This window comes from Leptodactylus fuscus, chromosome 3 (genome assembly GCF_031893055.1).
Source record: "Leptodactylus fuscus isolate aLepFus1 chromosome 3, aLepFus1.hap2, whole genome shotgun sequence".
In the NCBI taxonomy this organism is placed as follows: domain Eukaryota; kingdom Metazoa; phylum Chordata; class Amphibia; order Anura; family Leptodactylidae; genus Leptodactylus; species Leptodactylus fuscus.
In genome coordinates, this window is record NC_134267.1 from 246,705,198 (window position 1) to 246,732,743 (window position 27,546).

Here is a 27,546-nt window from a genome sequence, read left to right on the forward strand (position 1 = left end):
ATGTGATGTGTTATATTGTGTATGTAGTAATACAGACAATGTGATGTGTTATATTGTGTATGTAGTAATACAGACAATGTGATGTGTTATATTGTGTATGTAGTGATACAGACAATGTGATGTGTTGTATTGTGTATGTAGTGATACAGACAATGTGATGTGTTGTATTGTGTATGTAGTGATACAGACAATGTGATGTGTTATATTGTGTATGTAGTGATACAGACAATGTGATGTGTTATATTGTGTATGTAGTAATACAGACAATGTGATGTGTTATATTGTGTGTCACGGGATGGTTAGAGTCTACACTATAGGCCATGTGTAATATATATTTCATGTGGAATGTATTCTCTAACCTGTTGTATACATCAATGTGCAGTTGGCTGATTAGGGTCTAGTGTGTTAGCACATTGTATGCAAATACCTCTAACTAGTGAGGACAATGGGTGGAGATAATCTGATTGGTGTCCCCAAGAAGATGTTGGACGGTGCATTGTCCACAGGAGACAGGGAGTCTGCTCTCCTTGGTATAGGTGAGGGGGGAAGGATCTGTGACTCAGCCCTTTCCACCCACAGATATAGGTGTAACAGTCTTAGTATATAGTATGTAGCTAGCAGTTAGTATGTGTTAGCCGGCCTGTGCACAGCTCTGCAGAGAGCCAGGATTTAGTTACAGGACCAAGGAACCAAAGCTATCATTGGATTGTGACTTCTGTGGACTTATTGTTATTACGGTTGATGTGACCACCGCCGGCTACTAACTTTGTGGATTACAATAAATTGCTGTTGTCTCCCGACCTCTTGCGTCCGTGTTGATTCAAGATATCCTCCGGAGGAAGGACGTATACCTTCGCTCCGAAGCGAGATGGACTACAACAGCCCAGCGATTAATGGAGCCACAACCTCAGAATACAGGAACTGGACTATGGCAAGTCTACAAGTAAGGGCCCGGGAACTAAACCTGAGTTACCAGGGAAGAACGAAAGAGCAACTGATCGAGGCACTGGAGGAGATGACCCTGCAAAGTGACCATGAGGAGGGCTGCCCCCAGGAGACAGTAGAGATACGGGAGCGGCAGGTACAGACCCAAAAGAGCAGATGGGTTGTTTTGTATGAGGAGGAATTGGCAGTGCTGGGGCTAGAAGCAACTGCAGAGCAAAGGAGTAGAGCATTACAGAGGGCTCAGGAAACGGAGAAGGAGGAACAGAGAATGGCGCATGAAAAGGAAAGAATGTTGCATGAAATACGAATGGCTGAGATAACTACGCAGAATTATAATCAAACGTCGACCCCCAGCCCAACAGTGAGAGAACCACCATATGTGTCCCATAAACACTTCAAGACCTTTGATGAAGCGGCTGGGGATGTTGATGGATATTTTCAGGACTTCGAACACCAGTGCCGCCTGATGGAAGTCCCAGAGAAGGATTGGGTCCGGTATCTGGTGGGGCACCTACGAGATGGGGCTGCGGAAGCTCTCAGAGCCATGGACCCTAGTGATCAGCGGGATTATCAGGCCATTAAAAGAGCGGTGCAGAAGTATTATGCAGTCACTCCAGAGACCTACCGAGTTCAGTTCCGCTCTTTGTCTTACAATGGGGGAAGCTCCTTTCACATGTTCGCCCACAAGTTGAAGCAAGCATGCAAGCGCTGGCTAGAAGGAGAGGAGACTGTCACAGTCGATAAGGTCCTCCAAGTCATACTTAAGGAACAGTTCTTTTCCCAGTGCCCCGCTGAGATCCGTGAGTGGGTGCTGGAACGGAACCCAGCCACAGTGGAGCAAGCTGCTTCTCTTGCAGATGAGGGCCTGACCATCAAGCCGCAGTGGAAGAGGTTGTTTGCAGAGGAGCGGAAAACTACCACAGTCCGCCAGACACCCTTCAGCCAGCCACCCACCTTTCGTGTCCGGCCTCAGGATTACAATTCCCCCCTCTACCCCTGCCCCAGCCCATCGGCCTCCAGCTATGAACAACCCTGTTCCTAGACAACGACCTACTGGAAGAACGCTAGAGCGCAGATGTTTTGGGTGCGGGCGGCCTGGACATTTGCAAGTTAGCTGCCCTGCTAACATGGGGGCACGGGCCACCGTGGCATCCCGGCCTATTCACTACCTGGGAACCACCCCTAGGACAGAAAGTTTGGCCCCATTTCCAGATGACTCCTTGAATGACCCATCTGTTCCACCTCCAGGGGTCTATGGGATTCAGCCCTCTGCCACACATACTGCAAACCTTCAGAGGAAGCACTTGCAGGAGGTCCTACTGGATGGCCGAACAGTTGTTGGATTCCAGGACTCTGGAGCTTTCCTAACGGTAGCGGACCCCCGAGTTGTGCGACCCGAGGCCCTAGAGGAGGGCCCTGGCATTTCTATCGAGTTGGCAGAGGGTACTCGGAGACGTATTCCTAAAGCTACCGTGGAACTCGACTATGGTTATGGACCAAAACGATGCACAATTGGTGTGATGAGCGGGCTGCCGGCCGATGTTCTGTTAGGCAACGATGTTGGAAATCTACAGTGCCACTTTGTGGGAGCAGTGACCCGAAGCCAAGCTCAGAGAGAAGCCAACATGGATCGACTGGATTTGCTGCCAGATTCCAGCCCAGCGGCCTCAAATTCCCAACTGGTGAGTGACTCTTCCCTCGGGGCTAATAATCCTGCAATTTGGGACAAGGCACAGTTTAGGAGGGAGGTAGAGACGGACCCTTCATTGGATAGTTTCCGAGCACGGGCTGAGATTGGACAGATAGGAGAAAGTGGTGAGAAGATTATTAAGGAAGATGGACTCCTCTACCGGGTTACAGAGGCTTGCTCTCCAGATAAACCCTGGACTTATTGTAGACAGCTTGTTGTGCCCCAGCGATACCGGGCCTCCCTACTGCACCTTGCCCATGACATTCCCATGGCTGGCCATCAAGGGAAAACTCGCACAGAACGGAGGCTTACTCACTTGCTTTATTGGCCTGGGATCTCTCAGGCTGTTGCGCAGTTCTGTCGGACTTGTGATGTATGTCAGCGTAGAGGCCGACCAGGGGACCACCCAAGAGCCCCCTTACAGCCTTTGCCCATCATCGATGAACCCTTCCAACGAGTGGCTGTTGATATCATCGGGCCTTTGGCTACACCTAGTAAATCTGGGAAACAATATATATTGACAGTAGTCGACTATGCCACCCGATACCCGGAAGCTGTGGCACTATCCTGTATCTCTGCCACCAAAGTAGCCGAGGCCCTTGTGACTGTCTTCACCAGAGTTGGATTCCCAAGTGAGATCTTGTCAGACCAGGGTACCCAATTTATGTCCGAACTGGTACAGTGTCTATGGTGTACCTGCGGGGTGCGGGCGATCCGGACCACCCCATACCACCCCCAGACCAATGGACTATGTGAGCGTTTTAATGGTACTCTAAAGAACATGTTAAAAGCCTTTACTGAGACTGATCCAGACTGGGAAAGGTACCTACCACATCTCCTGTTTGCATATCGGGAAGTGCCCCAGGAATCTACTGGATTTTCCCCCTTTGAACTGCTGTATGGCCGGAAAGTTCGTGGTCCGTTAACCTTAGTCAAGGAGCACTGGGAGGGGCCAGTGGAGGATACCGGAATTCCTGTTGTCCCTTATGTTCTGAAGCTTCGGGACACGCTGGCCCGGTTGGCCCATTTTGCTAAAGAGCAGGTCCAGAGGGCGCAGACTCGACAAAAGACTTGGTACGACCGCAAAGCACGCTATCAGGAATTTACTAAGGGGCAACAAGTTCTTATGATTGTCCCACATCCCCAAAATAAGCTACAGACCACCTGGGAAGGGCCTTTTAGAGTCCTCCGAAAGCTCAATGACACCAACTACCTCTTAGCACTAGATGAGCAGGGGCTCCGACAAAAGACTGTCCATATTAATATGATTAAGGAGTATCACGATCGGGCTCCACCTATGATTGCCATGTGCCAACTTGCCTCTGAGGAGCGCTCAGAAGGAGACTCCCTCCCGGATCTCCTAGAAACGGTCCAACGCATCACCACTGTAGAAGATGTCCCTCTAAAGGACCACCTGGACCCAGCACAACAAGAGGGAGTGTCCAATATACTTCATCAGCACAGGGCTGCGTTCTCCTCCCGACCAGGGCAAACCAGGCTGACCCAACACAATGTGGACACCCCCGGTGTCCCACCAATGCAACAAGCACCTTACCGGGTCCCTGAATCTGTCAAAAACACCATGTGCAAAGAGCTGAAGGATATGCTAGCCCTAGGGGTTATCCAAGCCTCGCACAGTCCCTGGGCCTCTCCAGTGGTGCTTGTACTCAAAAAGGATGGCAGTACGAGATTTTGTGTGGACTACAGGCGACTGAATGACTATACTATGAGTGACCCCTACCCTATGCCACGCATTGATGAGCTTCTGGACAAACTCGCTGCGGCTAAGTATGTCACCACCTTGGATCTCAGCAAGGGGTACTGGCAGATTCCCCTGACCACTGCAGGGAGGGAAAGGTCAGCGTTCATAACCCCTTTCGGACTGTTTGAATTCCTAAGCATGCCTTTTGGAATGAAGAATGCCCCAGCAACCTTCCAGAGGATGGTGGACCAGCTACTTCAGGGATGCAGAGACTTTGCCTGTGCTTACTTGGATGATATCGCAATCTTTAGCCACACGTGGGAGGACCACTTGCATCATGTTGAGGCTGTTCTAGATCGGATACAGGAGGCCGGCCTGACAATTAGACCAGACAAATGCCAGATAGGTCTGGGCGAGGTGCAATACTTGGGACATAGAGTGGGAGGGGGAAAACTGCGACCAGAGCCCGCTAAGATACAGGCTATTAGAGACTGGCCCATACCACAGACCAAGAAACAGGTCATGTGGCGTTCTTAGGTACTGCTAGTTACTACCGAAAATTTCTCTCTAACTTCAGCTCCGTGGCCAAGTCCCTGATGAAGAAGAACCTGCCCAGAGTGGTGAGCTGGACCCCGGCCTGCGACAGAGCTTTTAACCAACTGAAGGACGCCCTTGCCTGCTCACCTGTCCTTGCTGCCCCGGATTATAAACGAAGGTTTATTGTTCAGACAGACGCCTCCACATATGGACTGGGAGCCGTCCTCAGCCAAGTAAATGCCGCGGGGGAGGAGCACCCCATTGCCTACCTCAGCCGGAAGCTGCAGGACCGAGAAGTAGCATATGCCACTATAGAGAAGGAATGCTTGGCAGTAGTTTGGGCCCTCAAGAAGTTACAGCCGTACCTGTATGGTCGGGAGTTCACCGTAGTGACCGAATACAACCCCCTCACTTGGCTGCAGAGAGTCTCTGGGGACAATGGACGACTGTTGAGGTGGAGTCTGACCCTTCAACCCTACAACTTTACCATTCAGTACCGCCGAGGGAACCAACACCAGAACGTGGATGGGTTATCCCGGCAGGAGGACATATGAGCTATAGAGACTGATGTGCACTCCACAATTTACCTGTGTAGGCCAATTGTGTCATGCACATGTTTTGAGAGGGGGAGGGGTTGTCACGGGATGGTTAGAGTCTATACTATAGGCCGTGTGTAATATATATTTGGTGTGGAATGTATTCTCTAACCTGTTGTATACATCAATGTGTAGTTGGCTGATTCGGGTCTAGTGTGTTAGCACATTGTATGCAAATACCTCTAACTAGTGAGGACCAGTGAGGACAATGGGTGGAGATAATCTGATTGTGTCTCCAAGAAGATGTTGGATGGTGCATTGTCCATAGTAGACAGGGAGTCTGCTCTCCTTGGTATAGGTGAGGGGGGAAGGATCTGTGACTCAGCCCTTCCCACCCACAGATATAGGTGTAACAGTCTTAGTATATAGTATATAGCTAGCAGTTAGTATGTGTTAGCCGGCCTGTGCATAGCTCTGCAGAGAGCCAGGATTTAGTTACAGGACCAAGGAACCAAAGCTATCATTGGATTGTGACTTCTGTGGACTTATTGTTGTTATGGTTGATGTGACCGCCGCCGGCTACTAACTTTGTGGATTACAATAAATTGCTGTTGTCTCCCGACCTCTTGCGTCCCTGTTGATTCAAGATATCCTCCGGAGGAAGGACGTATACCTTCGCTCCGTGACATTGTGTATGTAGTGATGCAGACCATGTGATGTGTTGTATTGTGTATGTAGTGATGCAGACCATGTGATGTGTTGTATTGTGTATGTAGTGATGCAGACCATGTGATGTGTTGTATTGTGTATGTCGTGATGCAGACCATGTGATGTGTTATATAGTGGAAAACTATATGTAAATGTGAGTGAGTAGAGTGAGGGCGACTCCTGAGGCCACAGTAAGGAGTGTGCAGGCATGTTGAGGCAGGAAATGCCAGGCAGTGAGTGTGAGTCTATAGCTGGGGCTAGGAGTCCTGCTTTTGTGAGTCTCCTGCTAGGAAAAAAGTTTAGTTGAAAAAGTTAGAATATTATCTGAAGATTTCTTATTGCTGGATTCATTTCACAGGGTATCTAGAGATTTTCTTTCTACCTTTTTATCCACCCTGTCCAGCCTCCAGTTTGGATATTGTCGCCTCTTTAATCTCCCTATTACCTCTGCGCTATTTTTCTTATAGTCTGCCTCACGATTGCATGCTCTCCTAGTGCATCCGGTTAAGTTCCCCCACAGGGATGCCCTTAATAGTAGACAACGGATGACAACTGTCAGCCTTAAGGATAGGATTCCCAGCAGAGGGCTTTCTCTACAGACTAGTAACACCACAAGCTTCTTCCACAGGTCCCCTCAATGGCAGATCCAAAAAGTTAACTGTTGTTAAATCCCTTTGATGTGTAAATTTTAAACCTAATGTATTCTGATTCAAATAAAAAATTTACTCTGTTATGGGCGCTACATCTCTGAACCACACAATAAGTATGTCGTCGATGTAGCGCCCATACCACAACAAATGAGTGTAAAAAGGATTAGTCGGAAAAAATAAATCTCTCCTCCCAAGTGGCCATAAAAAGATTGGCCTGGGACAGAGAGAAAGGGGCTCCCATAGGAACCCCACAGATCTGCAAATAATAGGTATCCAGAAAAAGAAAAAATTGTGCGTGAAAAGAAACTTTGTTATTTCCAAAATAAACTCACACATTTCGCTGGTATAGTTGCTATATTTGTACAAATGAAAACTTGGATACAGAGCACAAACATCACAGGACAGCCAAGACATGTCTTTATTGCAATGGAACTTAGTGAAACATCTTAAGACCTCTTTACGGTCCCTGATGAACCCGCTTGTTCTACTCACCAGTGGTTGTAGGATCGAATCCAACCAAATTCCCGGTCTCTCTAAAGTTTTCATGAATTAAAAGTTAAATTTTAAAGAAGCCGGGCTGTGGATATGTATCCTCTCCTTTTTGCTATATATGAACCAAGCTTTGTAAAGTCCCGAAGCACGTATCGCACACCCTGAAGACTTCTACTACGAGATGGTGAGTCGCAACTGGAGTTTTTTTTTTCCTGATTTTTAGGACATGTTGTACCCTGACTTGGAGTAAAGTATCCTCCTCATCCATCCATACGTGGTCTTCTGGTGCTACTTTGGATGGACAAGAAGTTCCTGTTGAGAATACACCTGCTGGCCTGCATTACCGAAACCCCTTTATCTACACATAAACATCAATATGGCTTCTCTCCTGTGTGACTTCTCTGATGTTTTTTAAGACTTGAATTCTGAGTAAAACATTTCCCACATTCTGCACACGAATATGGCTTCTCTCCTGTGTGATTTCTCTGATGTGTTTTAAGATTTGATTTCTTAGTAAAACATTTCCCACATTCTGCACATGAATATGGCTTCTCTCCTGTGTGAAGCCTCTCATGTGCAACAAGACTTTCTTTCGTAGTAAAACATTTCCCACATTCTGTACACGAATATGGCTTCTCTCCTGTGTGAATTCTCTCATGTAATATAAGATATTGTTTATCTGTAAAACATTTCCCACATTCTGAACACGAATATGGCTTTTCTCCTGTGTGGGTTCTCAGATGTGAAAGGAGACGTTTACTTTTCACAAAACATTTACCACATTCTGAACATGAATATGGCTTCTCTCCTGTGTGAAGACTCTCATGTGCAACAAGACTTCCTTTATGAGTAAAACATTTCCCACACTCTGAACATGAATATGGCTTCTCTCCTGTGTGAAGTCTCTCATGTGAAACAAGATTTCCTTTATGAGTAAAACATTTCCCACATTCTGAGCATGAATATGGCTTCTCTCCTGTGTGAAGTCTCTCATGCATAACAAGACTTCCTTTTGTAGTAAAACATTTCCCACAATCTGAACATGAATATGGCTTCTCTCCTGTGTGAAGTCTCTCATGCTTAAGAAGACTTACTTTCATGGTAAAACATTTCCCACATTCTGAACATGAATATGGCTTCTCTCCTGTGTGAAGTCTCTCATGTATAACAAGACTTCCTTTTGTAGTAAAACATTTCCCACATTCTGAACATGAATATGGATTCTCTCCTGTGTGACTTCTCTCATGTTTAACAAGATTTCCTTTAGTAGTAAAACCTTTCCCACATTCTGAACATGAATATGGCTTCTCTCCTGTGTGACTTCTCTCATGTTTAACAAGATTTCCTTTAGTAGTAAAACCTTTCCCACATTCTGAACATGAATATGGCTTCTCTCCTGTGTGAAGTCTCTCATGTATAACAAGACTTCCTTTCTGAGTAAAACATTTCCCACATTCTGAACATGAATATGGCTTCTCCCCTATGTGATTCTTTTTGTGTGTAATGAGATTTGCTCTTTGTGCAAAATCTTTTCCACATTCATCACATTTATACTTTTCCCCCCCTTTCTTCCTGGTACTTGTGGTCACAGTCTGTGGTTGGTGAGAAGGTTCCTCATGATTGGGGGGATTATATGATGGATCTGTACTGTGACGTCCTGGATGTACATTAGGGGTAATGAGGTTTTCTCCTGAGGAGCGCTCCATCATATCTTCATCTTCTCCTTTATCACTTACTGATAACATGACGTTTCCCTCAGAGATCGCACTGGGATTTTCTGTAGGATTAGAAATAGGTTTAATGATTAGACTGGAAACACACAGGCAGAGGAGAAGTTTATAATGTATCAGTGATATAGCCCAGAGATACAGAGACATTACTTTTATGGTCACCGGCCCTTCCACGTGGGTAGAATACACTGTCTCATATACTAATATTTTCCTATTCCCACACAGCTCAATAAGCGGTCACAGCAGAAGTAACACCTAAGAAATGTTAGAAATTTAAAGGGATTGTCCACTTTAACAATGTGCTGGAAACACTGTGAGCAACTTATTAATATCCCACTAATATTATAAATGTGAAAGTTTGTGTGTTTTGATGGTCACATACTATATTACACTGCTCTTGCTGCAGCTTATCTCAGGTTCTGATAAAGCCAGGTCTGTTATCTCTCTATGTAAACACTCAGCTAACCCTCAGTCCATTGTGTACAAGCATTTGCATATTATCTGATCTGCTCCAGGCAGTGCTGACACACTGGATGGGAAAACACCTTTAATCCCAATTGGCAGTTTGCTAGCCATCTCTGCATGATTGAGGAACAAACATCCAAACACACAAACTGTCACATCTATAATATTAGTAGGATATCTCTCTGTATTATAAAATGATTTTCTGTCTGTCTGTCTGTCTGTTCTTTTTTCGCCACCAAAAGACTGGACCGATCTTCACCAAATTTTGCACACAGATACTTCAGGTGTCCGGGAAGGTTTAAGATGAGGCCTCAACTCGCTCGGATTTACCGTTGCTGAGATACAGCATTCCCAAAACAATGACCCCCCAATTAGCCAATACAAACCTGCAAATCTTTCACTCATATTCCAACTGCCATACACACAGTCACTCCACATGTACAATCCAACACTGATATCCAAGCTGAGATACACGCATCAGAGGATTAGATACACAGATCAGTACACAGTATCACATGCCAGAGAATTAGATACACGCATCTGCACACAGTCCCACACACCGAAGGATTAGATACACGCGTGTGCACACAATTACACATGCCGGAGGATTAGATATGCAAGTCTGCACACAGTTCAACACACTGGAGGATTAGATACGCGCATCAGCACAGTTCCACATGCCGGAGGATTAGATATGTGGCTCTGCACAGAGTACCACGCATTAAAGTGTTACTCCAGGTTTCCATATAAACCTAAACATTTTTCTTCACTGCTGTATGTCAGCTTTAAAGCGGCATGTAACTGTGGATGACACTGTTACACGAGGTCACATACACACAGCTTTACTCCAGGTCTCCATAACAACCAATCACAGGTTTTTCATTGATATCCAAAATGAGATACACATAATCACATGACGCTTATGGACAAACGCACAAACATACAAAATACACCAGTGCAAAACTAGACAATTCTTATGGAGCCACAACATAAACCGAAAATGAAATATACCTGTGCGAAGCCGCGTCCTCCTGCTAGTACTCTAATAAGATCATTATTATACACTAAGTAGTGTCGCCCCCTGGTGTAATACACTAATACCAGCGCCCTCCATTATCTCCCAGCACTTGGCTTAGGTAATTGTCACATACACAGTGTTGGATAGGTCTGGTCATTCCTTCATCTGTGGCCATGTTGGGACTGCAGTGCTGTGTAACCAGGGGCATGGACTTACCATGTGATGTCCAGGGGGGCCGGGGTCTGTATATAATATATATATATATATATATATCTCCTCTTACCATGTGATGTCCGGGGGGGCCGGGGGTCCTCCATCATCACCTCCTTGTACCGATCCTCGTGTCCTTCTAAATACTCCCACTCCTCCATGGAGAAATAGACAGCGACATCCTGACACCTTATAGGAACCTGACAACACAATGATACAATCATCACCCCGAGCCCTTCAGTGCTGTTACTGGAGAATTTCCCAGCATTCCCAGCAGTGTCACCTCTCCAGTCAGCAGCTCCAGCATCTTGTTGGTGAGTTCTAGAATCCTCTGCTCATCGATCAGGGAGAGCGGGGGAGGGGCTGTGATGGGGCCCCGGCTCCTGCTCCCTCCTCCTCCTGGCTCTGTGATGGGGCCCCGGCTCCTGCTCCCTCCTCCTCCTGGCTCTGGGATGGGGCCCCGGCTGCTGAGGGCCACATAGTCCCCTGATGTCTTCACCAGTGAGTATTCCTGTGTATGGAGAGACAATAGATGATAGAAATGTAGTACAGATACCTCTCCGCTCAGCAGATAGATGATAGAAATGTAGTACAGATACCTCTCCACTCAGCAGATACATGATAGAAATGCAGTACAGATACCTCTCCGCTCAGCAGATAGATGATAGAAATGTAGTACAGATACCTCTCCGCTCAGCAGGGAGATGATAGAAATGTAGTACAGATACCTCTCCGCTCAGCAGATACATGATAGAAATGTAGTACAGATACCTCTCCGCTCAGCAGATACATGATAGAAATGTAGTACAGATACCTCTCCGCTCAGCAGATACATGATAGAAATGTAGTACAGATACCTCTGCGCTCAGCAGATAGATGATAGAAATGTAGTACAGATACCTCTCCGCTCAGCAGGGAGATGATAGAAATGTAGTACAGATACCTCTCCGCTCAGCAGATACATGATAGAAATGTAGTACAGATACCTCTCCACTCAGCAGATACATGATAGAAATGTAGTACAGATACCTCTCCGCTCAGCAGATAGATGATAGAAATGTAGTACAGATACCACTCCGCTCAGCAGATAGATGATAGAAATGTAGTACAGATACCTCTCCGCTCAGCAGATACATGATAGAAATGTAGTACAGATACCTCTCCGCTCAGCAGATACATGATAGAAATGTAGTACAGTTACCTCTCCGCTCAGCAGATACATGATAGAAATGTAGTACAGATACCTCTCCGCTCAGCAGGGAGATGATAGAAATGTAGTACAGATACCTCTCCGCTCAGCAGATAGATGATAGAAATGTAGTACAGATACCTCTCCGCTCAGCAGATAGATGATAGAAATGTAGTACAGATACCTCTCCGCTCAGCAGGGAGATGATAGAAATGTAGTACAGATACCTCTCCGCTCAGCAGATAGATGATAGAAATGTAGTACAGATACCTCTCCGCTCAGCAGGGAGATGATAGAAATGTAGTACAGATACCTCTCCGCTCAGCAGATAGATGATAGAAATGTAGTACAGATACCTCTCCGCTCAGCAGATAGATGATAGAAATGTAGTACAGATACCTCTCCGCTCAGCAGGGAGATGATAGAAATGTAGTACAGATACCTCTCCGCTCAGCAGATAGATGATAGAAATGTAGTACAGATACCTCTCCACTCAGCAGATACATGATAGAAATGTAGTACAGATACCTCTCCGCTCAGCAGATACATGATAGAAATGTAGTACAGATACCTCTCCGCTCAGCAGATAGATGATAGAAATGTAGTACAGATACCTCTCCGCTCAGCAGGGAGATGATAGAAATGTAGTACAGCTACCTCTCCACTCAGCAGATAGATGATAGAAATATAGTACAGATACCTCTCCACTCAGCAGATACATGATAGAAATGTAGTACAGATACCTCTCCGCTCAGCAGATACATGATAGAAATGTAGTACAGATACCTCTCCGCTCAGCAGATAGATGATAGAAATGTAGTACAGATACCTCTCCGCTCAGCAGGGAGATGATCTCCAAGGTGAAGTCTAATATTCTTCTGGTGATCTCAGTCCTGTCCTTGTCCATCCTTGGTGGGTCTTTCAGAAGAAGGAGCGTCTGGAGGAGAAGAGGAGGAAACTGGATGAGCTGGAGTACTGTCCTAGTACTGCAGGAGAAGGGGCCCGAAGAGATGATGGAGGGAGGAGGAGAAATTCAGTGTGTTATAGCAGCACAGAGAATACACTAATAATACAAGAAAAAAAGCTCAGATAGATAAAAAGCTAAAGGTAAATAAGATAGGAAGGATATCACAACTTCAGGACCACTTAGTTCTGTGTGCGGAGTGTCTTCGCTCGGCCTGATGTAGATTATACAGCCTGACCGTGGGTGGATCTCCGATGGCTCCTTCTCACACTTGGGGTGAAGCAGTCGGTCACTGACAGTATTGCCCAGTGCCATCACGGTCTCATATATGGGGGGGGGGGGGGGAGTTGTTCTCCAGCATGGAGCTCACCATGGACAGTGTCCTTCTGTCACCCACCACCTGTACTGGGTCCAGGGGGCCCCCAGCACAGAGCCGGCCCTTCTAACCAGCCTGTTAAATCTATTTCTGTCCCTGGCTGGTATACAGCGCCCCCAGCAGGCTACTCCGAAGAAGATGAAAAAGGCCCTAAGAAGTGGCCCCTGGACTCCTGGTAGAACCTAAAGGTAGAGCCTGCTGTGGCCCTGTTAATAATAACTATATTTATATAGCACCAACATATACTGTAGCATTTCACAAATCAGAGGACACATGGAGAGAGAAGATGAGACATTACAGTGTGACAAGGAGTAAATCTATGAACCGGTGAAGGTTGTAAATATCTGATCAGAAACCATTGTTCTCCTTATAACTCCCTGCAGTATAACTAGTTATGTCTCTCACTGAATATGATGTGACAAGATGACGCCAGTAATATCTGGATATGGCTAGAATACGTCTTATTGTCCCAGGTTGCAGATAATATCCTATGTCCATGCTGGCATCTTGTAATCCATTGTGGTCTGGGGACACAGTTGTCCCACTAGCCGTCTCCTTTTGGCTGCAGACAATGGACATCTATTTCAGAGAGCCAATACAATGGACACGGTCAGTGAATAGACAATTCAGGAGGACATCTCTAAGCAATGGAGGAAAAACCAGTTGGGCTGTTGTGGAGCATGAACAGATAAAATACAATGAACCCCCAGCCCTCACATATCTAGTGGCTGGGGGTGAATGGAGGTCAGAGCTACGCCCAAGCTGTATACTAGGCTATATGTATATACTGTAATGCACGCATGGCATTGGGAAGATTGAGGCTGCAAAGACATGTGTTATGGGCTTTTGACAATGTACCAGACATCATGACAAGATGGCCTCTATGGTGTCCTCAGGTGTAGGCCCCCGACCATGTGGAAGCCGCATGGGAAGAAGCCACTCCCACAGGAAATGACATCACAGAAACCACATGACAAGAAGCTACATCACTTCCTGGAGGTGGTGCCGTGGAGCTGATGTCACAGGAGGCGGATACCTCGACCAACCAATCAGAGCTTGCTGTTATTTACTTCCTGTATGAGGATATAAAAACCTTGATGCATAATAAAGCTCTCTCTCCTGGTGTGCACTGCTCAGACTAAGAAAGAGATTCTTATACCAAACATCTCTCGTGTGCTGTGGAATCTTCATTCCCAAAAAAGCAGCGCGTGAGGCCGTGTGAATGTGAATTGGCAAACAATAGGGTTGTAGAACAGCAGGGGGTGTGGTAAAGAATGCAATGCCTAATTGTGCCAGTGCTATTGCCGGGTATGCAGCATAGCCTGCAGCAGCCTGGACGGATTTTGTGACGTGTGTGAGACCCGGCGGTTGCTATAGTAATCTGCCGGTGGCAGCGTAGCTCAGTGTAGGCGGCGGAGACCAGGAGTAGGATGGCTATGTGCAGCGGGGGACAGACCGGAGGCGCCGTACAGGTAAGAGAAGGCGGTGGAGGAGGAAATGTGGCCATCAATGGGGGGACATGAGGGTGGCTGAGCAGGGTATGGCGGGTGGGCGTGCCGCCGCGGTATAGGTCAGAAAAGACAGCGGAGTAGGGAATGTGTGCAGCAATGGGGGAGCTCAGGGGGGTGAAGCAGGCTGTGTGTGTGGTGCGGCTCCCGGGCACCTGGTAGAGGGGAAGCGCCGGCATGCACCGTAATGGAACGGCGTGTGCCGGCAACGGAGCCCAGGCAGTGGAAATGGAGTCAGCAGGGCTATGGCAATAAGCGGCGGCTATGGCGGGTGTTTGGTATCGGAACATCAGTATGGGGGTGAGGTGCGGTGCAAGTTAGTGTGAGGAGTGTTGAGGGGGCTAAGTAGACAGGCTACGGAGGGAGATGGGTCAGTTTATGATGGAGAGTAAGTTGTTGGTACAGCGTAGTATACAGGCCAGAGGTCCTGGCAATGCAAGAATCGTACGTGTACTTACCAGTGTCGGGCCGGTGGGTAGCGCATCAATAGCAAACAGCAGGGAGGTGACAGCGGCGTCGGGGACTGTAGCGGCCTGGAGTCACTGTGTCGGGTGCTGCTGTGCACGGTGGAGGAGCAAAATGGTGGCGTGCTGGCAACACGTTGTCTATGTGTGTAAGGTGCGCATGCTCCTGTGAAGCCAGTGGAGTAGTCTGGTGGGCGGAGCCGCGGATCCTCCCAGTGGTGGGGGTCGGTAAAGATGGCTGGGCCGGAGAGTGAAACAGGTCGGCTCCTGCACGATGGTGAATGTGAAAGTGCTGAAGTATATGTGAATGTGATTGTGTGGGGTTAGGGGCGAGGTTGGAGAGGGGAATGTGCAGTTTTGGGGCTTGCTGTGGTCCAAAGTGTGTGAATTTGCAGAGATGGTGATGTGAGTTGGATGTTTGTGTGGTTCGTGGGGAAAACGTATGTGCGCTATTGTGACGAAAAGTAGCCTATTGCGCAATCCTGTGTATTACCTATGTTTGTGGAAAATTTGAGCCAAATCGGTGGAGCGGTTTTTCAGTGATTGAGGAACAAACATCCGAACATCCAAACTCACAAACTTTCACATATAATATTAATAGGAGATATATAATAATTAATAGGTAGGATATATATTATAGGATATATAATATTAATATATATATATATATATATATTTGTCTTTTTTGCATTTATTAACCCCCTGTAATACATTACAGACTGGAAACCTGCCATCAAAAGAAGTGACGATTTTTTGCAATGCATTAGTGATCAGACCTTTGCAATTGCATTGCAAAAAAATCGTCATTTCTTTTGCAGGCTGCATAGAGCAGCCTGCAAAAGAAAAGCACTGCAGACAGGCCGGGGAGACTTTACAAGGCCAGAAGGGTTAAAGCCCACGGTCGGTGTGGGCACCGACCGGACGCATTAGCTCTGGATGTCTGCTGACACCAGCAGACACATGGCGACCGGCCGACTCCCGGGTGGCCGGCATAGTTAAACACCCGGCATCCTGCTGACATCCAGCGCTAATGCTTCCGGTCGGTGCCCACACACGCTCCCATAGAAATGAAAGGAAGCGCCCGGCACGCCAATTAACCCCCTGCTTGCCGGCTACTTCCATTCATTTCTATTCACTACGTCTTACTTTCAGGGGAGCGCCTTATATTAGGCAAGGCAGCAAAATGTCTGCAATGCCTTACTTTCAGGGTACGTCCTATTTTCGGGGAAACACGGTATACAGGACACCACAGAGTATACAGTGACCATATAGCAGTATATACAGACTATACACAGGACACTACAGAGTATACAGTGACCATATAGTGGTATATACAGACTATACACAGGACACTACAGAGTATACAGTGACCATATAGTGGTATATACAGGCTATACACAGGACACTACAGAGTATACAGTGACCATATAGTGGTATATACAGGCTATACACAGGACACTACAGAGTATACAGTGACTATATAGTGGTATATACAGGCTATACACAGGACACTACAGAGTATACAGTGACCATATAGTGGTATATACAGACTATACACAGGACACTACAGAGTATACAGCGACCATATAGTGGTATATACAGGCTATACACAGGACACTACAGAGTATATAGTGACTATATACTAGTATATACAGGCTATACACAGGACACTACAGAGTATACAGTCACCATATAGTGATATATACAGACTATACACAGGACACTACAGAGTATACAGTCACCATATAGTGGTATATACAGGCTATACACAGGACACTACAGAGTATACAGTCACCATATAGTGGTATATACAGACTATACACAGGACACTACAGAGTATACAGTGACCATATAGTGGTATATACAGGCTATACACAGGGCACTACAGAGTATACAGAGACCATATAGTGGTATATACAGACTATACACAGGACACTACAGAGTATACAGTGACCATATAGTGGTATATACAGACTATACACAGGACACTACAGAGTATACAGTGACCATATAGTGGTATATACAGACTATACACAGGACACTACAGAGTATACAGTGACCATATAGTGGTATATACAGACTATACACAGGACACTACAGAGTATACAGTGACCATATAGTGGTATATACAGACTATACACAGGACACTACACAGTATACAGTGACTATATAGTGGTATATACAGGCTATACACAGGACACTACAGAGTATACAGTGATCATATAGTGGTATATACAGACTATACACAGGACACTACAGAGTATACAGTGACCGTATAGTGGTATATACAGACTATACACAGGACACTACAGAGTATACAGTGACTATATAGTGGTATATACAGACTACACACAGGACACTACAGAGTATACAGTGACCATATAGTGGTATATACAGACTATACACAGGACACTACAGGGTATACAGTGACCATATAGTGGTATATACAGACTGTACACAGGACACTACAGGGTATACAGTGACCATATAGTGGTATATACAGACTGTACACAGGACACTACAGAGTATACAGTGACCATATAGTGGTATATACAGGCTATACACAGGACACTACAGAGTATACAGTGACCATATAGTGGTATATACAGACTATACACAGGACACTACAGAGTATACAGTGACCATATAGTGGTATATACAGGACTATACACAGGACACTACAGAGTATACAGTGACCATATAGTGGTATATACAGACTATACACAGGACACTACAGAGTATACAGTGACCATATAATGGTATATACAGACTATACACAGGACACTACAGAGTATACAGTGACCATATAGTGGTATATACAGGCTATACACAGGACACTACAGAGTATACAGTGACCATATAGTGGTATATACAGGACACTACAGAGTATACAGAGACCATATAGTGGTATATACAGACTATACACAGGACACTACAGAGTATACAGTAACCATATAGTGGTATATACAGGCTATACACAGGACACTACAGAGTATACAGTGACCATATAGTGGTATATACAGGCTATACACAGGACACTACAGAGTATACAGTGACCATATAGTGGTATATACAGACTATACACAGGACACTACAGGGTATACAGTGACCATATAGTGGTATATACAGACTGTACACAGGACACTACAGGGTATACAGTGACCATATAGTGGTATATACAGACTGTACACAGGACACTACAGGGTATACAGTGACCATATAGTGGTATATACAGACTGTACACAGGACACTACAGGGTATACAGTGACCATATAGTGGTATATACAGACTGTACACAGGACACTACAGAGTATACAGTGACCATATAATGGTATATACAGACTATACACAGGACACTACAGAGTATACAGTGACCATATAGTGGTATATACAGGCTATACACAGGACACTACAGAGTATACAGTGACCATATAGTGGTATATACAGGACACTACAGAGTATACAGAGACCATATAGTGGTATATACAGACTATACACAGGACACTACAGAGTATACAGTAACCATATAGTGGTATATACAGGCTATACACAGGACACTACAGAGTATACAGTGACCATATAGTGGTATATACAGGCTATACACAGGACACTACAGAGTATACAGTGACCATATAGTGGTATATACAGGCTATACACAGGACACTACAGAGTATACAGTGACCATATAGTGGTATATACAGACTAGACACAGGACACTACCGAGTATACAGTGACCATATAGTGGTATATACAGACTATACACAGGACACTACACAGTATACAGTGACTATATAGTGGTATATACAGGCTATACACAGGACACTACAGAGTATACAGTGATCATATAGTGGTATATACAGACTATACACAGGACACTACAGAGTATACAGTGACCATATAGTGGTATATACAGACTATACACAGGACACTACAGAGTATACAGTGACCATATAGTGGTATATACAGGCTATACACAGGACACTACAGAGTATACAGTGACCATATAGTGGTATATACAGGACACTACAGAGTATACAGAGACCATATAGTGGTATATACAGACTATACACAGGACACTACAGAGTATACAGTGACCATATAGTGGTATATACAGGCTATACACAGGACACTACAGAGTATACAGTGACCATATAGTGGTATATACAGGACACTACAGAGTATACAGAGACCATATAGTGGTATATACAGACTATACACAGGACACTACAGAGTATACAGTAACCATATAGTGGTATATACAGGCTATACACAGGACACTACAGAGTATACAGTGACCATATAGTGGTATATACAGGCTATACACAGGACACTACAGAGTATACAGTGACCATATAGTGGTATATACAGGCTATACACAGGACACTACAGAGTATACAGTGACCATATAGTGGTATATACAGACTAGACACAGGACACTACCGAGTATACAGTGACCATATAGTGGTATATACAGACTATACACAGGACACTACAGAGTATACAGTGACTATATAGTGGTATATACAGGCTATACACAGGACACTACAGAGTATACAGTGATCATATAGTGGTATATACAGACTATACACAGGACACTACAGAGTATACAGTGACCATATAGTGGTATATACAGACTATACACAGGACACTACAGAGTATACAGTGACCATATAGTGGTATATACAGGCTATACACAGGACACTACAGAGTATACAGTGACCATATAGTGGTATATACAGGACACTACAGAGTATACAGAGACCATATAGTGGTATATACAGACTATACACAGGACACTACAGAGTATACAGTGACCATATAGTGGTATATACAGGCTATACACAGGACACTACAGAGTATACAGTCACCATATAGTGGTATATACAGACTATACACAGGACACTACAGAGTATACAGTCACCATATAGTGGTATATACAGACTATACACAGGACACTACAGAGTATACAGTCACCATATAGTGGTATATACAGGCTATACACAGGACACTACAGAGTATACAGTGACCATATAGTGGTATATACAGGACTATACACAGGACACTACAGAGTATACAGTGACCATATAGTGGTATATACAGACTATACACAGGACACTACAGAGTATACAGTGACCATATAGTGGTATATACAGGCTATACACAGGACACTACAGAGTATACAGTGACCATATAGTGGTATATACAGGACACTACAGAGTATACAGTGACCATATAGTGGTATATACAGACTATACACAGGACACTACACAGTATACAGTGACCATATAGTGGTATATACAGACTATACACAGGACACTACACAGTATACAGTGACCATATAGTGGTATATACAGACTATACACAGGACACTACAGAGTATACAGTGACCATATAGTGGTATATACAGACTATACACAGGACACTACACAGTATACAGTGACCATATAGTGGTATATACAGACTATACACAGGACACTACACAGTATACAGTGACCATATAGTGGTATATACAGACTATACACAGGACACTACAGAGTATACAGTGACCATATAGTGGTATATACAGACTATACACAGGACACTACAGAGTATACAGTGACCATATAGTGGTATATACAGGCTATACACAGGACACTACAGAGTATACAGTGACCATATAGTGGTATATACAGACTATACACAGGACACTACAGAGTATACAGTGACCATATAGCGGTATATACAGACTGTACACAGGACACTACAGAGTATACAGTGACCATATAGCGGTATATACAGACTATACACAGGACACTACAGAGTATACAGTGACCATATAGCGGTATATACAGACTATACACAGGACACTACAGAGTATACAGTGACCATATAGCGGTATATACAGACTATACACAGGACACTACAGAGTATACAGTGACCATATAGTGGTATATACAGACTATACACAGGACACTACAGAGTATACAGTGACCATATAGCGGTATATACAGACTATACACAGGACACTACAGAGTATACAGTGACCATATAGTGGTATATACAGACTATATACAGGACACTACAGAGTATACAGTGACCATATAGTGGTATATACAGACTATATACAGGACACTACAGAGTATACAGTGACCATATAGTGGTATATACAGACTATACACAGGACACTACAGAGTATACAGTGACCATATAGTGGTATATACAGACTATACACAGGACACTACAGAGTATACAGTGACCATATAGCGGTATATACAGACTATACACAGGACACTACAGAGTATACAGTGACCATATAGTGGTATATACAGACTATATACAGGACACTACAGAGTATACAGTGACCATATAGTGGTATATACAGACTATATACAGGACACTACAGAGTATACAGTGACCATATAGTGGTATATACAGACTATACACAGGACACTACAGAGTATACAGTAATCATATAGTGGTATATACAGACTATACACAGTATACAGTGACCATGTGAAGGTTGTAAATATATGACTCCCAATACCATTATTATCCTTATGATTAGATGCCGTATAATTACTTACGTCAGACACTGGAGACATAACAAGACGTCCTCTGTACTGAGCTCAGTGTAGGCCCCGACCATGTGGAAAGCACATGGCAATAAGCCACTCCCACAGGAAATGACATCATAGAAACAACATGGCAGGAAGTCACATCACAGGAAGGGGCGTAACAGAAGGCACGAAGCGTTAGAAAGAGGAAAGATCCATGAGGTGGCCGATTGGCTTCTACTCACTGCTGCTCTCTGATTGGCTGGCTTTAATGCTCTCTCTGATTGGCTGGTGTCAGTGCTCTGTGATTGGCTCCCTTCCCACTTTCATTTTTGTACGAAGGAAAGTTTGGCTTGTTTTACGTGCTTGGCATTGTAAGAAGTAAGTGTGATCCTCTGCCATTATATACTGTCTGCACATGCATGTATCTCATCCTCTGCCATTATATACTGTCTGCGCATGCATGTATCTCATCCTCTGCCATTATATACTGTCTGCGCATGCATGTATCTCATCCTCTGCCATTATATACTGTCTGCGCATGCATGTATCTCATCCTCTGCCATTATATACTGTCTGCGCATGCATGTATCTCATCCTCTGCCATTATATACTGTCTGCGCATGCATGTATCTCATCCTCTGCCATTATATACTGTCTGCGCATGCATGTATCTCATCCTCTGCCATTATATACTGTCTGCGCATGCATGTATCTCATCCTCTGCCATTATATACTGTCTGCGCATGCATGTATCTCATCCTCTGCCATTATATACTGTCTGCGCATGCATGTATCTCATCCTCTGCCATTATATACTGTCTGCGCATGCATGTATCTCATCCTCTGCCATTATATACTGTCTGCGCATGCATGTATCTCATCCTCTGCCATTATATACTGTCTGCGCATGCATGTATCTCATCCTCTGCCATTATATACTGTCTGCGCATGCGTGTATCTCATCCTCTGCCATTATATACTGTCTGCGCATGCGTGTATCTCATCCTCTGCCATTATATACTGTCTGCGCATGCGTGTATCTCATCCTCTGCCATTATATACTGTCTGCGCATGCGTGTATCTCATCCTCTGCCATTATATACTGTCTGCGCATGCGTGTATCTCATCCTCTGCCATTATATACTGTCTGCGCATGCGTGTATCTCATCCTCTGCCATTATATACTGTGTGCGCATGCGTGTATCTCATCCTCTGCCATTATATACTGTGTGCGCATGCGTGTATCTCATCCTCTGCCATTATATACTGTGTGCGCATGCGTGTATCTCATCCTCTGCCATTATATACTGTGTGCGCATGCGTGTATCTCATCCTCTGCCATTATATACTGTGTGCGCATGCGTGTATCTCATCCTCTGCCATTATATACTGTCTGCGCATGCGTGTATCTCATCCTCTGCCATTATATACTGTGTGCGCATGCGTGTATCTCATCCTCTGCCATTATATACTGTCTGCGCATGCGTGTATCTCATCCTCTGCCATTATATACTGTCTGCGCATGCGTGTATCTCATCCTCTGCCATTATATACTGTCTGCGCATGCGTGTATCTCATCCTCTGCCATTATATACTGTCTGCGCATGCGTGTATCTCATCCTCTGCCATTATATACTGTGTGCGCATGCGTGTATCTCATCCTCTGCCATTATATACTGTGTGCGCATGCGTGTATCTCATCCTCTGCCATTATATACTGTGTGCGCATGCATGTATCTCATCCTCTGCCATTATATACTGTCTGCGCATGCATGTATCTCATCCTCTGCCATTATATACTGTGTGCGCATGCATGTATCTCATCCTCTGCCATTATATACTGTGTGCGCATGCATGTATCTCATCCTCTGCCATTATATACTGTGTGCGCATGCATGTATCTCATCCTCTGCCATTATATACTGTGTGCGCATGCATGTATCTCATCCTCTGCCATTATATACTGTCTGCGCATGCATGTATCTCATCCTCTGCCATTATATACTGTGTGCGCATGCATGTATCTCATCCTCTGCCATTATATACTGTCTGCGCATGCATGTATCTCATCTTCTGCCATTATATACTGTCTGCGCATGCATGTATCTCATCCTCTGCCATTATATACTGTGTGCGCATGCATGTATCTCATCCTCTGCCATTATATACTGTCTGCGCATGCATGTATCTCATCCTCTGCCATTATATACTGTCTGCGCATGCATGTATCTCATCCTCTGCCATTATATACTGTGTGCGCATGCATGTATCTCATCCTCTGCCATTATATACTGTGTGCGCATGCATGTATCTCATCCTCTGCCATTATATACTGTCTGCGCATGCATGTATCTCATCCTCTGCCATTATATACTGTGTGCGCATGCATGTATCTCATCCTCTGCCATTATATACTGTCTGCGCATGCATGTATCTCATCTTCTGCCATTATATACTGTCTGCGCATGCATGTATCTCATCCTCTGCCATTATATACTGTGTGCGCATGCATGTATCTCATCCTCTGCCATTATATACTGTCTGCGCATGCATGTATCTCATCGTCTGCCATTATATACTGTGTGCGCATGCATGTATCTCATCCTCTGCCATTATATACTGTGTGCGCATGTATGTATCTCATCCTCTGACACCCTCTCATCCTCTGTTGGATTGTACATGTGGAGTGACCGTGTGTACGGCAGTTGGAATATGAGTGAAAGACTTGCAGGTTTGCATTGGCTAATGGGGGGGGGGGCATTGTTTTGGGAAACCTTACCGGACCTGTGTGCCAAATTTGGTAAAGAGCGGTCCTGTCGTTTGGTTGCGCATAAAGCACAGACAGACAGAAACTAATTTTTATCTAGGGAGATATTTGACATTCAGTTGTCCTATTTCATGCATTTTATTCTTTTTTCATAGTTTTTTTTTTTGGCTGGAAAGAGGAGGAGCAAAAATCTGCTAAGCAAGCGTTTGTGCACCATAGCAAGTGTGGAAGTGAAGTCTTTTGGCTTCTCGTTGCGGTTTTGGTTTTCACTTTTCTCGTTTCTGCACCATGGCAAGTAAAGAACTAAATTTCTGTAACATCTGCCACAAAAGGTTTTCCACTGCTAGCAATTTAAGAAGGCATAAAAAAGGTGTTCATGGAGTAACAAGTGAAAAAAAGAAAATATTACGCTGTCCTTACGATACGTGTTCATTTGAAAATATCTGTATGGATAACTTGCGAACTCACTGCACTCATGTGCACTCTTACGAAGCTATTCAAGAGCATCTGCAATTTTCAACCATGCAAGGTATTATTTCTTATATGTTTATATTATACTTATTTATATTCCTTTGGTGTGTGGGACTGTGTGCTGACCTGTGTATCTAATCCTCTGGCATGTAATACTGTGTGCTGACCTGTGTATCTAATCCTCTGGTGTGTGATACTGTGTGCTGACCTGTGTATCTAATCCTCTGACATGTGATACTGTGTGCTGACCTGTGTATCTAATCCTCTGGCGTGTGATACTGTGTGCTGACCTGTGTATCTAATCCTCTGACGTGTGATACTGTGTGCTGACCTGTGTATCTAATCCTCTGGCGTGTGATACTGTGTGCTGACCTGTGTATCTAATCCTCTGGCGTGTGATACTGTGTGCTGATCTGTGTATCTAATCCTCTGGTGTGTGATACTGTGTGCTGACTTGTGTATCTAATCCTCTGACATGTGATACTGTGTGCTGACCTGTGTATCTAATCCTCTGGTGTGTGATACTGTGTGCTGACCTGTGGATTTAATCCTCTGACATGTGATACTGTGTGCTGACCTGTGTATCTAATCCTCTGGCGTGTGATACTGTGTGCTGACCTGTGTATCTAATCCTCTGCCGTGTGATACTGTGTGCTGATCTGTGTATCTAATCCTCTGATGCGTGTATCTCAGTTTGGATATCAGTGTTGTATTGTGCATGTGGAGTGACCGTGTGTATTGCAGTTGGAATATGAGTGAGAGACTTGCAGGTTTGTATTGGCTAATGGGGCGTCATTGGTTTGGGAATGCTGTATCTCAGCAACGGTACGTCCGAGCGAGTTGGTACTTGGTCTTAAACCATCCCGGATCTGTGTGCCAAATCTGGTGAAGATCGGTCCAGTTGTTTTGTCGCGCAGAAAGCACAGACAGACAGACATAAACTAATTTGTATATAGGGAGATATTTGACATTCAGTTATGCAATTTCATGCATCTTATTCTTTTTTCATAGATTTTTTTTGCCGGAAAGAGAAGGAGCAAAAATCTGCTAAGCAAGCGTTTGTGCAAACCTCTGGAGCAAAGCACATTAAAGTTCCTGGATCCTCAGACTGCCTACGTTATTACTATACTTGCAAGAGAAGTGGACATTTTCATTCGTTGAGCACTGGAAAAAGATCTATGAAGTCTCAAGGTTCTTGCAAAATTGGGAAAATCTGCCTTGCTTCAATGATTGTTTCGCAGTGGGAAAAATATGTGACTGTAATTTACCACAAAAGTCATATTGGACACGACAATAGTTTAGCACATGTCTTTTTAAGTGAAACTGAAAGAGCAACCATAGCAGGTAAATATCAAGCGAAAACAAAGAGCTCCTGTATATCCTATTAATATTATAAAGGTGAAAGTTTGTGAGTTTGGATGTTTGTGGGTTTGTGTGTTTGGATGTTCGGATGTTTGTTCCTCAATCACGCAAAACCCGCTCCACCGATTTGGCTGAAATTTTCCACAAACTTAGTCACTACACTCGATTGCGCAATAGGCTACTTTTCGTCACAATAGCGCACATACGTTTTTCCCAGGACCCTTTGGATGTTCGGATGTTTGTTCCTCAATCACGCAAAACCCGCTCCACCGATTTGGCTGAAATTTTCCACAAACTTAGTCACTACACTCGATTGCGCAATAGGCTACTTTTCGTCACAATAGCGCACATACGTTTTTCCCAGGACCCCCACAAAACCCAAACTCACACCACCATCTCTGCAATCTCACACACTTTGGACCATAGCAAGTCACAAAATTCATATTACCCTCTACAGCAGAGGTCAGCAACCCCTGGCACACATGCCAAGAGTGGCACTCCTGCCATATTTCACTGGCATGCCAGCAGCACAGGACCTGCAAGAGTTAAATGAAGTCCCTTAAGTGCTCTGCTAGAGCTGAGGCATAAGGACACTCCCCTTTCAGAGGGGTGCAGGAAACCCAGGGGGTGGAGCTTAATCGCTCAGGTCTGTGCCTGCTATAGTGGTCTGCATCCTGCTAACATTCCCCGAGGAGAAGAGGAAGCTGCTAGCAAAGTGACACTGAAAAACACACAGGTACATAGGATTACTGTTCTCATTAATGTCAGGCATTTGGGGTTATTAGTTTAGTCTTAGTAACTCCATTTACCTCACATTAATAGGAATAACCCCCATCATGTCCCTCATATTAACCCCTGTGTGCCCCACATTAATAGGAATAACCCCCATCATGTCCCTCATATTAACCCCTGTGTGCCCCACATTAATAGGAATAACCCCCATCATGTCCCTCATATTAACCCCTGTGTGCCTCACATTAATAGGAATAACCCCCATCATGTCCCTCATATTAACCCCTGTGTGCCTCACATTAATAGGAATAAACCCCATAATGTCCCTCATATTAACCCCTGTGTGCCTCCCATTAATAGGAATAACCCCCATCATGTCCCTCATATTAACCCCTGTGTGCCCCACATTAATAGGAATAACCCCCATCATGTCCCTCATATTAACCCCTGTGTGCCTCACATTAATAGGAATAAACCCCATCATGTCCCTCATA

General features: G+C 44.7%; 2 protein-coding genes across 3 annotated transcripts in view; both read right to left on the reverse strand.

Moving 5' to 3' along the window:
- LOC142198394 (uncharacterized) overlaps positions 1–27,546 on the reverse strand; it is a 1,100,421-nt gene that overhangs the window by 547,369 nt on the left and 525,506 nt on the right. The gene's annotated exons all lie outside the window — the stretch shown is intronic.
- LOC142198421 (uncharacterized) lies at positions 7,445–21,888 on the reverse strand. Of its 2 annotated transcripts, XM_075269460.1 has the most exons (4): positions 21,748–21,888; positions 10,967–11,194; positions 10,757–10,883; positions 7,445–9,037 (listed from the first exon to the last, which is right to left on the reverse strand). In XM_075269460.1, the coding sequence occupies exons 1-4, from the start codon at positions 21,763–21,765 to the stop codon at positions 7,632–7,634; spliced, it is 1,779 nt and encodes a 592-aa protein (XP_075125561.1). In that variant the 5' UTR covers positions 21,766–21,888; the 3' UTR covers positions 7,445–7,631. The 2 variants fall into 2 exon arrangements, with proteins under 2 accessions (XP_075125561.1, XP_075125560.1); XM_075269459.1 differs by lacking the exons at positions 10,757–10,883; positions 10,967–11,194; positions 21,748–21,888 and adding an exon at positions 10,690–10,706.

Coding starts and splice junctions, on each gene's coding strand:
- LOC142198421 (XM_075269460.1), bottom strand. Junction 10,884..10,966: donor TGGAGCTGCTGACTGGAGAG/GTGACACTGCTG, acceptor TTGTGTTGTCAG/GTTCCTATAAGGTGTCAGGA. Junction 9,038..10,756: donor GCCCCCCCGGACATCACATG/GTAAGAGGAGAT, acceptor CTAATCCTACAG/AAAATCCCAGTGCGATCTCT.